The sequence below is a fragment of the Sminthopsis crassicaudata genome, chromosome 3 (genome assembly GCF_048593235.1).
Source record: "Sminthopsis crassicaudata isolate SCR6 chromosome 3, ASM4859323v1, whole genome shotgun sequence".
Taxonomy (NCBI): domain Eukaryota; kingdom Metazoa; phylum Chordata; class Mammalia; order Dasyuromorphia; family Dasyuridae; genus Sminthopsis; species Sminthopsis crassicaudata.
The window spans coordinates 392,871,374-392,886,080 of NC_133619.1; the positions used below are offsets into that span (position 1 = coordinate 392,871,374).

The window sequence follows — 14,707 nt, forward strand, 5'->3', positions numbered from 1 at the left end:
ATCCATGACAAGTAATATTCTAGCTTTATTGAAAACCTCAAGTAAGGAAAGAATCCAAAATAGACCACTGAGTCAAAATCCATCTCTTTCCAACTTCCATTCATTGACTTTATTTCTGCTCAGTAGGGCAAAGAACAACCAGTCAATCCCTTCTCCCAAGAGGTGGCACTACAGTTCCTTGAAAATGGCTTTTATGACTCCCATAAATCTACTGAATTAGCATCCTAAATTCCTTTACCTCATTGTCCAAAGGCATGATCTCAGGGTTTTTCACTATTCCACTTTTGCTCCTTTGATTGCCCTCCCATTTTCCAATGTCCTTCCTAAAATGTGGCCAATGGAAATGGGACACAACATACATCCTGCCTAAGGAACAGAACAGTAGGGCAGTCATTAGGACGTCTTATCTTACTGTAGCTCAAGATCATATTTACATTTTAGCTACAAAATCACATTGTTAATTTACTTTGAACTTGTGGTCTACTAAAGCCCCCAGAATTTTTTCAGAACAGAATTCTGGGGCCACAAAAATCAAGTCCTGTCCCCCATCTAAACAATGGCCCTGCTGTTACTTGAAGATAGTTAACATGACTCTCTCCTAATTGCATCCTCAGCTCCTTCAATTGATCTGCTCTTTGAATCTTGTCAGAATACTGAAATGGGATTTCTCAGGCAGGCAGAGGTTGGACTCATTCTATAAGATCCTTTCCAACATATATCTAATCAATCCTTTCCACTGTTAGCTTTTTAAAACTTACCTTTTATAACAACTTCCTATTAAATCTCAGCTTAGAAGAAATCTTTTTGAAATCTTGTGAAATCCTGACTCTTTTATCTATTATGTCTACAAGTTTTGTGTCACCTGCAGATCTGAAAAAGATGCCATCTATGGCTTTGTCCAAGTTAGTGATAAAAAAAAAAAAATAGTTACATAGCACAAGGTACAGCCTAGATCCCTTAATGACACCAGGGCAGTGACAAGGGGGCTGGCTGTACTAGTTGAGGAATCAGAAGACTTGGGTGTCAATCCTGGACTTTAATTTATGTTCCAGATTCTTAAATTGTGTTTTGCCACCTCTTGTAACTGTAGGATTGCAAAATTATGATTTATTATCAGTAAATGTTTGATTTATATACTATTTCATATACCTATATACATGGGTTCACAAAAATTTCTTAGGCATCTCAGGTGAGTGGAAAAAGTTTAAGAAGCCCTGGCTTTGTGACATTAGGCAAGTCAATTGCATTCTCTGAGTCTTAGTTTTCTTCTCTATCATGAATTTAAATTCAGCTTTAGACACATTTAAAGCTGTGTGGCCTTAGTTAAGCCACTTAATGCTGTTTACCTTAGTTCCTTATTTATAAAATGATCTGAAGAAGTAAATGGCAAACCATTCTAGTATTTTTGCCAAGAAAATTCTAAATTGAGTCATGGAGAGTGGGATACAACTAAATCCAAAATTAAGGAATTAAATTAGCTTTTAGACTTCCATCTCCACATCTATAACCATCCTAATCATTTAAGTAATAGTGCTAACTTATAGGTGTCTGGGAATGACAATGATTCTTATCTCTGCTAACAAGTTTAATCTCCACAAATCAAGAGATAATATTGATTTCAAGCTCTTATCTTGCCAGATTATGAATTCACTTGACTATAAGGATGCTTGTTTCCTGGGTAGTCTGTTCCCATCCCTCCCTTGCTCAGGCTCCATTCAGATGCTGATAAATCAGAGATATGATATAAAAATAATGACAGCAGGAAGAGAATAGGACTTGATTGAGTAATAGGTTGGATAATTTAATTTTGTGTTTTCTGGGGGGACAAATAACAGCCTTTTAAAATTTACTTTTGTTTTTCTCTTTTTCCTTTTTTATTCCTCCCTGTTTTCTCCTCCTCTTCCTTTTCCTCTTCTTTCTTCTCCTCCTCTTCTTCTTTTTTATTTATTGATTCTTTTCTTGACACTTCCTTTCCCTCCCCTCTGAATCTTCATTCACAGGAATGCAGGTCATGCTGTGAAGGAATGATTTGCAATGTGGAAGTCCCCACGAATCACACAAATGCAGTGTTTGCTGTCATACAAGCTCGAAGGTCATCAGGCACTAATCCTTGGACGTTCAGTTTACCAGTGCTTGCTTGTGTTTTCACAGTTCAATTATTATGATGCCATTGCTCACAGGAGAATTAGAGACATTTCCTCCAAGCTCAAATTTGAAACTGTGAGCAATGAACTTTCTGGTTGAAAATGAACTTTGCACATCATGAAGAATTCCATAAGCACATTTTAGACCACAACACAGAGGTGTGTGGTATATGGAGCCAATTGTTTGCTAAGCTAAAGTGCCCCATGAAAGGATCTGCAATATAGAGAAGCCAGGAGTGAGACAAGGATGGAGAACCAGGAGGCAAGACTTGAAGGCCATTAACTATCATTTTCCTTACCACTGCTGGCTGCACTATTTAATATAGAGGACTCTAATAGGTTTTCTGATGTTTTTAAAATGGTAAAAAGAGCAGAGGCAGAAGAAAAAATCCTCTGGGCCAGGCCCTTAGCAATAAGACCTGATCTTCCTTCACTCCAATGAGGTTGCTGAATCAGACTCTCTCAACCACTTCAACTTGCTAAAAATTCAGTTCTTAAAAGTATCCCATTTTGTCAAGTGAGAAATCAATATTCTCATCAAAGGAGAACAGTAAAGAAAAAGGAAGACAGCTTTAGGAAAGCATTCTAGTTTAACCATTCTGGCTTGGTCACTGAATGTGGGAAAAATAAAAGCTTTTAAATTATGTAATTTTAGTGTATGTGTAATTTTTTTGTCATTTATGTGATGTCATATTCCAAAGTCTAAAAGTTATATATCATGGTGGTTTCTACAGAGAGAAATTTCTTGATAAGATAGATTTTCATGTAAATTATACAGTTCTTTGAAAAGAATCTTTTAAAGAACTCCCTTGTAAGACTGCAGGTTTTTAGAGTGTGAGTATTTTAAAAATTTCTAATGTATACATACACCTATTTTGGAGTGCTAAGTTCAGAGGAACTATTTAGCTTGACAAGTCAAGAGAAGACTTGACAAAGAAACCCATGAAAAGAGAAGCTTAAAAAATCCTCAAGGTACTACCAACAAAGTATGAGAAGTTCCTTCTCCCTTATAAGGAGTATGCCACAGAATCCAAAGAGCTTCCTCCAATGGAAATTTATTAGAACTTTTTCTCTCACTTTTTTGTCAGCTTTCTATAGTAAGCTCTTCTCAGAATTCCAAGTGAGCATCTTCTCTCCATGTTCAAAAGATTATTTGCTTTGCAATCATTTAGGATGTGTGGGGAGTATGACCTCTAAGTAGTTGTTTATGCCTGCAGTGCCAGCTGATTGGGTAGTTGAACTTTACTCTATCTAGAGCTGGAACCATTTAAAAAATGCCCTGTGGTTTAGAGCATAGGGTGAACAAACTATCTCACCTATTTTTGTACAACTTGTGGGTTTTTGCAGAGATATCTGCTCCCCTGAAATAAGAATTTAATTTTCTTTCCATTTTTAAAAGAAAACCAAGCTTCTGAACTGTATAGAAATATCTCTAAAAAAGAATTTAAAAAATATATTTCTCTTGGTTTTTCAAAAAACTGAATTTGTGAGCTGTACAGAAACTGAGTTTGTCAATCAGGATATAGTTTACCAACCCTGGTTTAAAAATTAATTAATGCACAAATATGTATTGAATACCTACTGTATTCCAAGCATTGTGGTAAGCAATGGAGATACAAACACAAAAATAAAACAAACTCCAGCCCTTAAGAACAGTACATCCTAATGAAGGAGACAATATGCACATGTATAAGTGCATTATAGTATATAAGGACAGCACCAGCAACAAATAGGACCAAAAAAGGTCTTCTGGAGGAGATGGTACTTGAATTGAGTTTTGAAGGAAAACAGGGATTTCAGGAGACAGAGGTGAGGAGTGAGAGCATTCTAGGCATGGAAGAAAAAGCAGAGACAGAAGGTAAAGTTTCATGTGAAAGAACCATTAAATAGTACACATCTGTTCTATATTTGGACATATACAGTGTATATATATATACACACATGTACAATGCTATATATAGTAGACATATGTATATATATATATAAATATATAGTATATCCATATATTATTATATAACATATATTATATATACGTATGTAATTTTTATATATTATACCATATAGAGAACATGGAGTAAACAGTTAAGTAGAATGCAGGAAGAATTTTAAATGCTAGAGAAACTTATATTTGATCCTTAAGATAACAGGAAAAATATGTAATTTATTGAATAGAAGGTTGATGTGGTCAGAACTGGAAAAATCACTTTGGTGACTGGGAAGAGGATGGCTTAGAGTGAGCACATCAAGAAGATAAATGGACTATTGGAATAGTCCATTGAGAGGTGATGAGACCTTAAATTAGGATGGTGGCTGTGTGAGTAGAGAGAAGAGGACATATCCAAGAGATGTTTTAGAGAGAAAAGCAAGATCTGGCTACTGATTGGATGTGATAGAAAGGAATGCAAGAGGATTAACCTGGGTGGCTACAAGGCTGATGGTGCCCTCAACAGTGAAAGAAAAGTACAAAGTAAGGATGAGTTTCAGCAAAAGGTGGTGTATTCTCTTTTGAACATTGCGAATTCGAGATACCTACAGGACAGATAGAATAGGCAGTTCATTCTGGAAGGACTGAAATCAGGAGAAAAACAAGGGCTATAGAAATCTTGGGGGAGAATATGATTTAGATAGAAACAATCATTGAATTCATTGAAATTTATGAGATTAATAAGTGATAAGATTATTGAGAGAAAAGAGAAGAGGCCCCAGTACAAAGCATGATGTGACATGTATTATGAACCAGAAGAGGGAACTCAGGAATGGCTAGAAAGATAGGAGAAGCGAGAGAAAGAAAGAACATGAACACCTTAAAAAAAGTGTCCAAGAGAAGATGATCAATAGCATCAAAAGTTGTATAGAAGTCTAGAAGAAGAATTAAGAAAAAGTCATTAGATTTGATTATTAAAAAATCATTGGTGATTTTGGAAAAAGCAATTTTAGTAGAGTAAGGAAGCAAGAATGTAAAAAAGTCATTAATGGAAATGTTCCTGCTGCCATGATGAGATTGTGATTCTCTTTCAGTTCTTAAAGTGATTTGCTAAGTCACAAGCTAATAAGTGACAGAATAGGATTTGAATCCATGTCCTCTCCAAATAATTTCAGTATTCTGGCTCCTCAATATTGTAGATTATAAATTTAAAGCTAGAAGAAACTTTACAGAGCATCTATTTCAGTTCACTCATTATACAGATAAGAAAACTAATTCTAGAGTGGAATTCAGGGGACTAGAGAGACTAGGAAGTTCTCATAGATGGCAAAAAATAAAGTCCAGATTTGAACCTAAACCCTAATGCAAATTACTGTTCTCTTACTGTGTGTAGTCACTGTGCTTGAGAGAATTAATTTCTTGGTGGCCAAGCTCTGGTGATGAACCTTTAAAAGTTTAGCTTGGATGACAGGTCTATCATCTGACCTCTACTCACAGCCTTTTCTTCTCACTAAGACTAGTCAGAACTTGTGTTCTTCTGGGATAGCTTCTAAGAATCTACTGTAATTTCCACACTGTGACAAGGCATCTGAGAATATTTTTGTGAACAGGGAAAACAGAGAAAAATGACAACCAGTAGGTTGTTTTTTCCATTAGCACATTTATCTTATTAGTCCAGATAGCTTGTGCCCTGAAGCCCATTCAGTATTTTAAGCATTATAAGTTGGTTTTAGGAGCTGATGACAACAATGACACAAGTCTATATTTATGCTGCATCTCTTTTTAAATGTTCTAAGTGCTTCACACCCCAATCCTCCCAACCTTCCTATTAAATAGGGAGGAGGGATGCATCATCATCATCATTCCCAAGTCTCATCAAGCCAACCTAGGTTATCACCCGTGAGCATCAATTTTGAAGTACGAGGTGGATTTATCCATCTTTCACTCATCAGCTTGAAGTATGAGTTTTCAAAGCTCACAAGTTGTTTGAAATTAATTATATATGATTTTGCTTGGAAACACTTTAATAGCATTTTTGGTTTCTTTTTATTCCCCAGGGTTTTTTTTGAGTACTAAATGGATCAATTATCTAATAAAAAACCATTAACAACCAGTGATTTTTTTTCCTCCTTGGTTCTGTCTCTGTGGTCTAGGTTAATGGATATTCTTATGCCTTTCCCCTCCTCCCCCAAGGAAAATTAGCTCTTGCCCCAACTGATAGATTTTGAATGGGTGTTTCCGCCTCTCCATCACAAGTTTGATGTTTTCCCTGTTTAATAAACATATGTAACCAAGCAACTCTTTTTAAATACAAGTTGAGGAATTCCATGCTTGATGTTTCTGGCTTGGCGTATGTGTATTATGCAGTCCATCACTGATTACACCTGGAGCAGAGTCTCCAGGGTTTTTGTTTTTTTACCCTTGGCCATCCTTGTAACATTTAGTGGTGGATCAATTAGATTGGGGAAGTGGTCTTGAGAGGGAAGGGATCAGTGACACAGCTTCATGATTTTAGACCCTTTCTATAAGCATGTAGAATTAAATCTACATTGCAACACTAAGTGATTAGTAATTTATCATTGTAATTTAAATTGTGCCTACTTTTTCTTTGTTGCTCATTGAAAAGTGAGTAGCTTGCCAGATCTGCAATGGAAGACGAGGATTCAAAGCCCACCTTTGATAATAATTAGCATGGTGATTTCAGGCAGCTTACTTAAACTTTTTAAACCTCAGATAACTCCCTAAGGCTTAGACACCAGGTTATGAAAAGGCTTCCATTTTCATTGGTGGATGAAGTTGTCACATTGACAGATCTTCAGCACTCCAATCTGCCCCATTTAATGAGAAGCACTAGTGTCTGTTCTGGTAGCAAAATTGCTTCACCTGGCTCTGATAAGCAATAAGAAAACCCAGCCAATCAATTTTGGTACATGTTAATATTTCTGGTGATCGATTTGCAAAGAGGAGGCAGGGAAAAGGCAAGAGAATAAATCTGTTGGTGAAATATAGGCCCATAAATTATTCAATTAACATGCTTATTAAGGCACGGTGGTAGATACTGAGGAAGATACAAAGGTCAGACTCATGGAGTTGAGTTTTAGAAGAGGAAGTAAGCTATGCATACAAATAACTCATTCAAAATAAACAATGATACAAATGGAATTTTTGCTATCCTAGTCTCCCATTAATAGGACTGTCATAAAGAATATTTGTCACAGACTCTTGTTATATATTTTGGATAAATCTGCTTTCTAGAATAAACTGTTTCTCTGTTTTTATTACAGGTTCAATCAGAATAAAGTAAGTCATTTTTAGAAGGGAAAGGATGCATTAGGGTCAGATGGAAATTGATAAAACCAATTAAAGTAACTTTAATTAGCTTTATTAAACTAATAAAGTAAGCTAATAAAACATTCATAAAGCTGAAAGAAGAATTTAGAAAGTAAGAAAAAGTTGGCAGCATATTCACTTTCCACCAAGCCTGAACGCTGTCAAGTCACCTACTTAGAGCAAAGTGTAATCTGCCTTTATGATTAGATGCTGACTCTTACTTTGACCTTTAACAAAATATGGAGCCTGCCAACTTTTAAAAATCTTTGCTTTGACTTTTGTACTTTCTACATCTCATTTGTCATCTTGTTCTATGACCTCAGATACTCTGATTTCTGTGTGATTCGTGTACACCTATTCATTCCTGCAAATGTAGAAAGGAAAAAAAAAAAAACAAAAACCCAAACAAAAAAACATTTCCCTGATGGAGATTGTTGGCATACTGGTTGCCAACACAACTATGCTGCAGTCATTTACTTAGATATTTTCCTGCTACAGTAAGATCAGGATGAATGTCCAAGGGGAAGTTGATTGAAATTTGACTAGTTAGGCTTGCTGTGTATTTCTGATCATTTATGCATCCTAACTCTGACTATTCTTATCTTCATTCCTATTGTGCTTTCCTTCATCAAATTCAGTCAGGGAGGGGAAAAAAAAAACCAGTTTAAAATAATTTGCTTTTCTCAATATTCTTTTACTATCAAAAAAATCTCTTTTATATTCTCATTTGAGTTTTGGTTTTGCTGTTGTTTTTCTTTTGTTTTATTTTTCCATGTGTACCCATTGTTATTATATTAGACTAATTTAAATTTAATTTTAGATTTCATTTGGGCAGGAACCAAGTAGGGTACATTGTGAAAAGCGCACTGTTTCTGGAATAAAATTCTACTTTTGGAATATAAACTTTGCATATAAATTCCTTTGGCTGATGTTTCCTTATTTGTAAACTGAGATTGGGTGAGATGAACTTCCAACAGTAAATCTATAATTTCATGATCCCAAGTAAAGTAAATTTATACCTGAACAAGAAAATCAACTACAACCTTTCTGACAAGTGATCTTTCGGCTTTGGTTTTAAAATTCCTTCTTCTAATTTAGGAATTTCTTCTTGAAATCTTTTTTCTATTGATACTATTTCTATCATCCAAAATCAAGCCAGACAACCCTTGTCCATGTGACATCCTTTTAAATGCTCAAAGACTGCCATCACTTTCCTGAGACTTCTCTAAACTCAACATTCTCAGTTCCTTCCATTCATCTCCCCATGACCTCAAGGTGCTTCATTATTCTAAATGCCCTTGTTAAAGTGCTTTCCAGCCTCTGTGCCCTTTCTAAAGAGCAGCACCCACTTCAGATAAAGTTTGATGAGGAAATAATATGACAGGCTCATTGCCTCTGAAGTTCTGAATGCTGTATCCTCAACATAGTCTAAAATCATATTATACTTCTTGGCCATCACACTGTGACCCTGAAATTCAATGACATTTCAAGCCACTTTTCAGATGACTGCTTAGCCAAGTTTCCCTCATCTTGTATTGAAGTTGATTTTTTAAAAAACCCAAATATAAAACTGTACATTCATCCCTAGAACATTTCATCATGTTGGATATAGCTCAAGATCTGGCTGTCAAGATCTTTTTTGAATCCTATCTGTGTCATCCAGTGTATTATTTACCCTTGTTAACTTGAAACCTTCTCCACTTCTCTGAGTCGTCTAAAAATTTGATACTCATGCCAGAATTATTTTCTTTCTTTCTTTTTTTCTTTCTTTTTAAGCGTCAAACATCTGAGGTCATATTTGAACTCAGGTCCTCCTGCCTCCAAGGCCAGTGCTTTATCCATTGTACCACCTAAGTACCCCCAGATCTGCTTTCTATACAAATCACTGATCAAAAATGTTAAACAAGGGACCACGTACAAGTCCCCGGAGTATTCTCTGGAGATTTCCTTCCAAGTTGGATGAATGGAATAAGCATTTATTAAACACCTAATCATTGTATAACTATCTCATTCAATCCTGACAGAAAACCAGAGAGGTAAGTTCTAGTATTAACTCCATTTTACAGTTGTGGATAGAGTCACACAACTAGTAAATGTCTAGGGTTAAATTTTCACTTGGGTCTTTCCAACTGCAGGGAAGTGTTCAGTCTACTGTACCTCCCAGCTGCCTAGGTTATCTCTAACTATTAATGACTATTTTTTCTCTCAGCCAGTTCCAAACTAATTATTCTTTCATCTTTTAAACAAAATAGCATTAGAGACATTGTCCAATGAGACCACTTTCTCTTCCACCTTTAATCTCTAACACCCACAGTATCTTGCATATGCATCAAGTTTTTATTAAATTGCATTCTCCTCTCATCCTCCTTACCTCAAAAAGGAAGTTTTCCATTACCATTTATCAGAGTACATGTAGTTCAGCTCCTATTCCCAAAGAGTTCATCTCCCTGGCCCTAATGAGAATATGGCAGATTTTTTCAAAGAAATTTCTTAGAAGCAATTAATAACACAAGTGATAGAACACTGAGGCTGACACCAGGTAGTCTTGAGTTCAAATCCAACTTTAGTTTATTAGCTCTGAGACCCTGTGAAGTAGAGGTAATAATATCTACTTTGCAGGGCTGTTGTGAGGATCAAATGAGTTATTTGTAAAAGGCACTGATCAAGGTGTTGGGCACAAAGTAGGCACTATATAAATATCAATTCCCTTCCTCTTTCTTATGAAGATATGGAGTGGCTTGTCCAATGTTCTATAGATAGCATTAGAAGCAACATGTTCTAAATACCTCCACTTTTCTTTCCATAGCACTATTACTGCCTCTGATAATACAAGGAATTCATTATTCTAGAATGTCCAGTTCTCATATGCTGCTTTCTATCAGAGGTAAATAAGCATTGAATTTAAAACAATTTGATTAGTGGCTTTAGATGAGAAGTCTACATTATGGAATATTTTAAACAGAAATCAATGGAATACAGATATGTTTATACATATGTGTGACTATAAGGATATATACATACATACATATATAAGTATATATATATACACACACATATACATATTATATATCCATACTGTATTCACGCACATACAAAGACTTGAGGAAAGCCTTTGTACTCAATTTTACTTAGGAAAGTGTGGTTTTGGTCAAATAGGGTTTGAATTTTTAAAATGTATCTTAAACATGCTTAATAAGCTTGTGTTAATTATTCATTTTAAAAAGAGACTTCTATATTTTCTAAGATGCTTAGACTTCTTGAAAAAGTTTGTTGCTGCAAGTTGTTAATTTTTAATTTTTAGGGACTTGACTTTTACATGGTTAACCCTGACTCCAAAACTGAAGAAATTTAAAAACAGATAAATGAAAGATTCTGATCAGAGGTCCAAACAATGCTTGGTCTTCAACCATCTGGAGGCAAAGAGCAATTATGTGATTGATATAATAGATTAGCAAAATCATTCCACATGACATCTGCATTTTTCTTTTAAATGCAGGGTTTTAGTTTGAGAAGCAAGTTTAATTGAGTGGAAAGATAATCCATGATTAAATGAGATAATGAAGTACATTTTGGAAACAGGGTAGTAATTGACTAAAAATAAAATAACACAGTCACAGCTTAGGTTTAATGGTGATAGAGTAAGGAGCCAAGGAGTAAAGTCAAAACTTTTCCTCTTCTTATTGAGAAAACAAAAAGGAACAAACAACATGAGAACTTGTCTATTTTTTGTTAAAAAAAAAAAAAAAAAAAAAAAAAAAAAAGGCCAAAGCCTTGTTCACCTCCATTTCATTATCAGCTTCTCCAGAATTGCAGGTACCTGAGATATTTTGATATCTGCTGTCAGGTTCAGATTAAATGTGCTAACTGTGCAAGCTAGCACTAAAATATGTGGGATGAAAATTCTTCTGAATATGCCTATAGAATCTTAATGAACACAGTTCTCATGTTGGCAGAAATGTGTTGTGCCTTGAGGGAGGACTGTAATCTGAGAATTATACAAAAAGGAGAGAGAAAACTACACTTACCTGACAGGCCTCTTAGAAATATCTTTTCTTTCTTTCTTTCTTTCTTTCTTTCTTTCTTTCTTTCTTTCTTTCTTTCTTTCTTTCTTTCTTTCTTTCTTTCTTTCTTTCTTTCTTTCTTTCTTTCTTTCTCTCTTTCTCTCTTTTTCTCTCTCTTTCTCTCTTTTTCTCTTTCTCTCTCTCTTTCTCTCTTTCTTTCTCTTCCTTTCTTCCTTCCTTTCTTTCTCTTTCTCTTTCTTTCTTCTTTCTTTTCTTCCTCTCTTCCTTCCTTCCTTCCTCTCTTCCTTCCTTCCTTCCTTTCTTCCTTCCTTTCTTTCTCTTTCTCTTTCTTTCTTCTTTCTTTTCTTCCTCTCTTCCTTCCTTCCTTCCTTCCTTCCTTCCTTCCTTCCTTCCTTCCTTCCTTCCTTCCTTCCTTCCTTCCTTCCTTCCTTCCTTCCTTCCTTCCTTCCTTCCTTCCTTCCTTCCTTCCTTCCTTCTTTCTTTTTTCTTTCTTCTTCTTTTGAACTTTTCAGTCATTTCAGTGGAATCTTACTCTTGGTGACCCCATTGGAGGTTTTCTTGGCAAGAATACTGGAATGGTTTGCCATTTTCTTCTTCAGTTCATTTTACTGATAAGGAAACAGCCAAACAGGATTAAATGACTTGCCCAGGATCATATAGCTACTAAATGTCTGAAGCTGGATTTGAATTAAAAAAGATGAAGGTACTCTATCCTCTGTGTCACCTAAATTTCCTAGAGTTTTATGTAAAATTCTGTAATTGCCTGAACAATTAACATCAAGGTAGATTTATACAGTCAAACTTCGGAGGTTCCCATATTTTGGCTTTATTAATAGCTATGGATCAGATCTGTGGCTTAGAGACATTGCTTTGATAGTTACATGAAAAATGACTAAAGAGAAAAGGATTTTAGCAGTTTTTCACCATAAGAAATAATTGAAGACCAAAGAAGAAACCAGTTTTCCTGATGAAACTGAGATAATCTTTCAGGATAAAACCAGTGTGGATATCCTAAGTACTCTAATGTATCTGTGATTTCATTGATTTGGTTATTTCCTCCAGAGATGCAGAACAAAACTTACCTATGCCCACCCACTCTGTGCAATGTTATTTTTTAAAGTAAGTTTACTGCATGAGGTCCATACTATGCCAAAGGCATTTCTCAGCTCTCTTGACTTTTGAAAGATACCAGTAGAGCTTATAGGCTTTCATTATTTACTGTTTGCGCCTTCTATGAAATCAGCCCATCTTTTTTCAATTATTAATTTATTTGATGCCATCTTTATTCCTCCTCTATAATTCTTATAATATATTACAGCTTGCTTCTGTCTAACATTTGTCTTCCCATTGATCTTGGGGTCTCTCTCAATTGTAGAGGCTCCAAGACTGGAACATCAACAGATGAGCCAACACTCTAACAAATTATAACAAAATTCAATTATGGTGATGAACTATGTATTGCCACAGACAATCTCAAAGCAATTTTAATTTTTTCCCAACAAATTTTTTTTGAAAAATTTATTCCTTTATTTGTTTTTCATTTCCAAATATATCCTTCTCCCTCCTCTCCTCAACTTGTCATCTTTTTTCCTCCCAATGAATTAAAAATAAAGAAGGGGGTGGGGAGGGAGGAGAAATTTACTACAACTAAACAAATCATCAATTGAATCTGACAACATAAGCAAGATTCCACATTCATAGTTCCCTGCTTTTTCCCATGCCACCCCACCCTCCACCTCTACAAAGAAGGAAGATATTTTTTTTTTCTGCCATTGAAGAGAGATTAGAAGGTGGCTACATCAATAGGTTGGAGATATAGTATAGTTTTTAATCTCATCATCTTTTAGAAGTAACAATAATTATTGTTATTGCCTTTTCAATTTTCTTTTAGTAAGATTAAGATAGAAATGATCCTGGGACAATTCATTATTCTATTTTATATTTGATGTTCTGTGGGCTATTGTTGGGGTGGATGAAATAATTTGTAGGCTCACCAAAAGCATCCTCAGTTTGGTTTCAGCTGTAAACAGAATCACTAGAATGATTTGTATTTTATTCTGTTCCCACAAAATTTAAATTTTCTCTACTAAATCTCTACACATGTGCAAAGCTTTGTGTTTCACACATTTGGACAGTGAATATTTGATATGACACAGTGCATGAAAAAAATGTTATTTTAAAGTTTTTATGGGTGAATATTATGTCTGGATAATTGTGGACAATAGCTTGGTCAAATGTAGTGCCAGTAGTTTTTTGGTTGAGTTATTCAACATATTTTCATATTTACATTTATAATATCTGTCCTCTTTCTGTCCTATGAAATAAGATATTGAACTTTTGATATTAGGTATTATTAGCTATTCAGTTCATGCTAATTTTTTACAGCCTTTAATAAGGCTGTAACAAAGTTTCTACCTGTTCTTTTACTAAATTCTTAAGGACAACTCTTCTGTCTTTTCTGGTGGCAATGATCTTGTCCTGAATTATCATCTTCAAATCTCTCTGTTTCCATAAACAATACCACATAACAATTTTATTTGTTCAATGTTTCTTTGTTGACATATTTTTGGCTAAGTTGACATATTGAATTCAGGCAGATGTCATTCAGAGAGAACTTTTTCCTCTCTCCTTGGATCTTAGTTTTGCCACATACTCTATCCCTAGGCAAGCCATTTTCAGTTGCATTTGACAAATTCATATACATGTCACCAGTCTTTCATAGTAAGTAATGTCTGCTTATTCCAAATGTATTTCTGAAGATTATTGTCTCCTTCTCCTCTTCTTCCTTTTTTCTCCTTTCTGCTTCCTTTTAGTAATAATAATATACCTACAATATAATACCCACAATGATTAATAATACAGTTATCCCCAATAACTGAATAGGAGGAGAAACATGGAGTCCACATAGTACTTAGGTAGATGATCATCTTTTGATTAAATGGGTGCTGTGGAGAGATCTCAGAAGAAATGTGCTTCTAAGTTAAGTTATGTAGTCCAATCCCTTTCACCATTTGAGAGAGGTGAATTTATTTCCTCAAGGTCACATAGGTGAATAATGACAGACTTGTTAGAAGAACTAGATGTCTTAATTCTCAGACCAATGTGTTTTCCAGAGCCAGTGTTGAAGATTGTGTCTTTTTCCTCTCTATGAACCAGACCTACTCTGCTTAGTTCCTAGGTGGAGTATGTAAGTCTAGTTCACAATAACTCCACTCACCATCTTCATAACTTTTAGGAACAATGTATTCCTCCCTGGTTACTATTTCCTTTTGCTTATTGATTTTCCC

The 14,707-nt window shown here is 35.0% G+C and overlaps 1 protein-coding gene across 7 annotated transcripts in view; it reads left to right on the plus strand.

Annotated features, from left to right (window-relative positions):
• Positions 1-2,793, plus strand: part of LYPD6B (LY6/PLAUR domain containing 6B) — a 219,601-nt gene extending 216,808 nt beyond the window's left edge. For all 7 annotated transcript variants that reach the window (XM_074302176.1, XM_074302182.1, XM_074302177.1 and 4 more), the window contains one exon: positions 2,001-2,793. In XM_074302176.1, the coding sequence (XP_074158277.1) occupies positions 2,001-2,165 (165 nt within the window). In that variant the 3' untranslated portion in view covers positions 2,166-2,793. The remainder of the gene's footprint in view (positions 1-2,000) is intronic.
• The last annotated feature ends 11,914 nt before the right edge of the window (positions 2,794-14,707 follow it).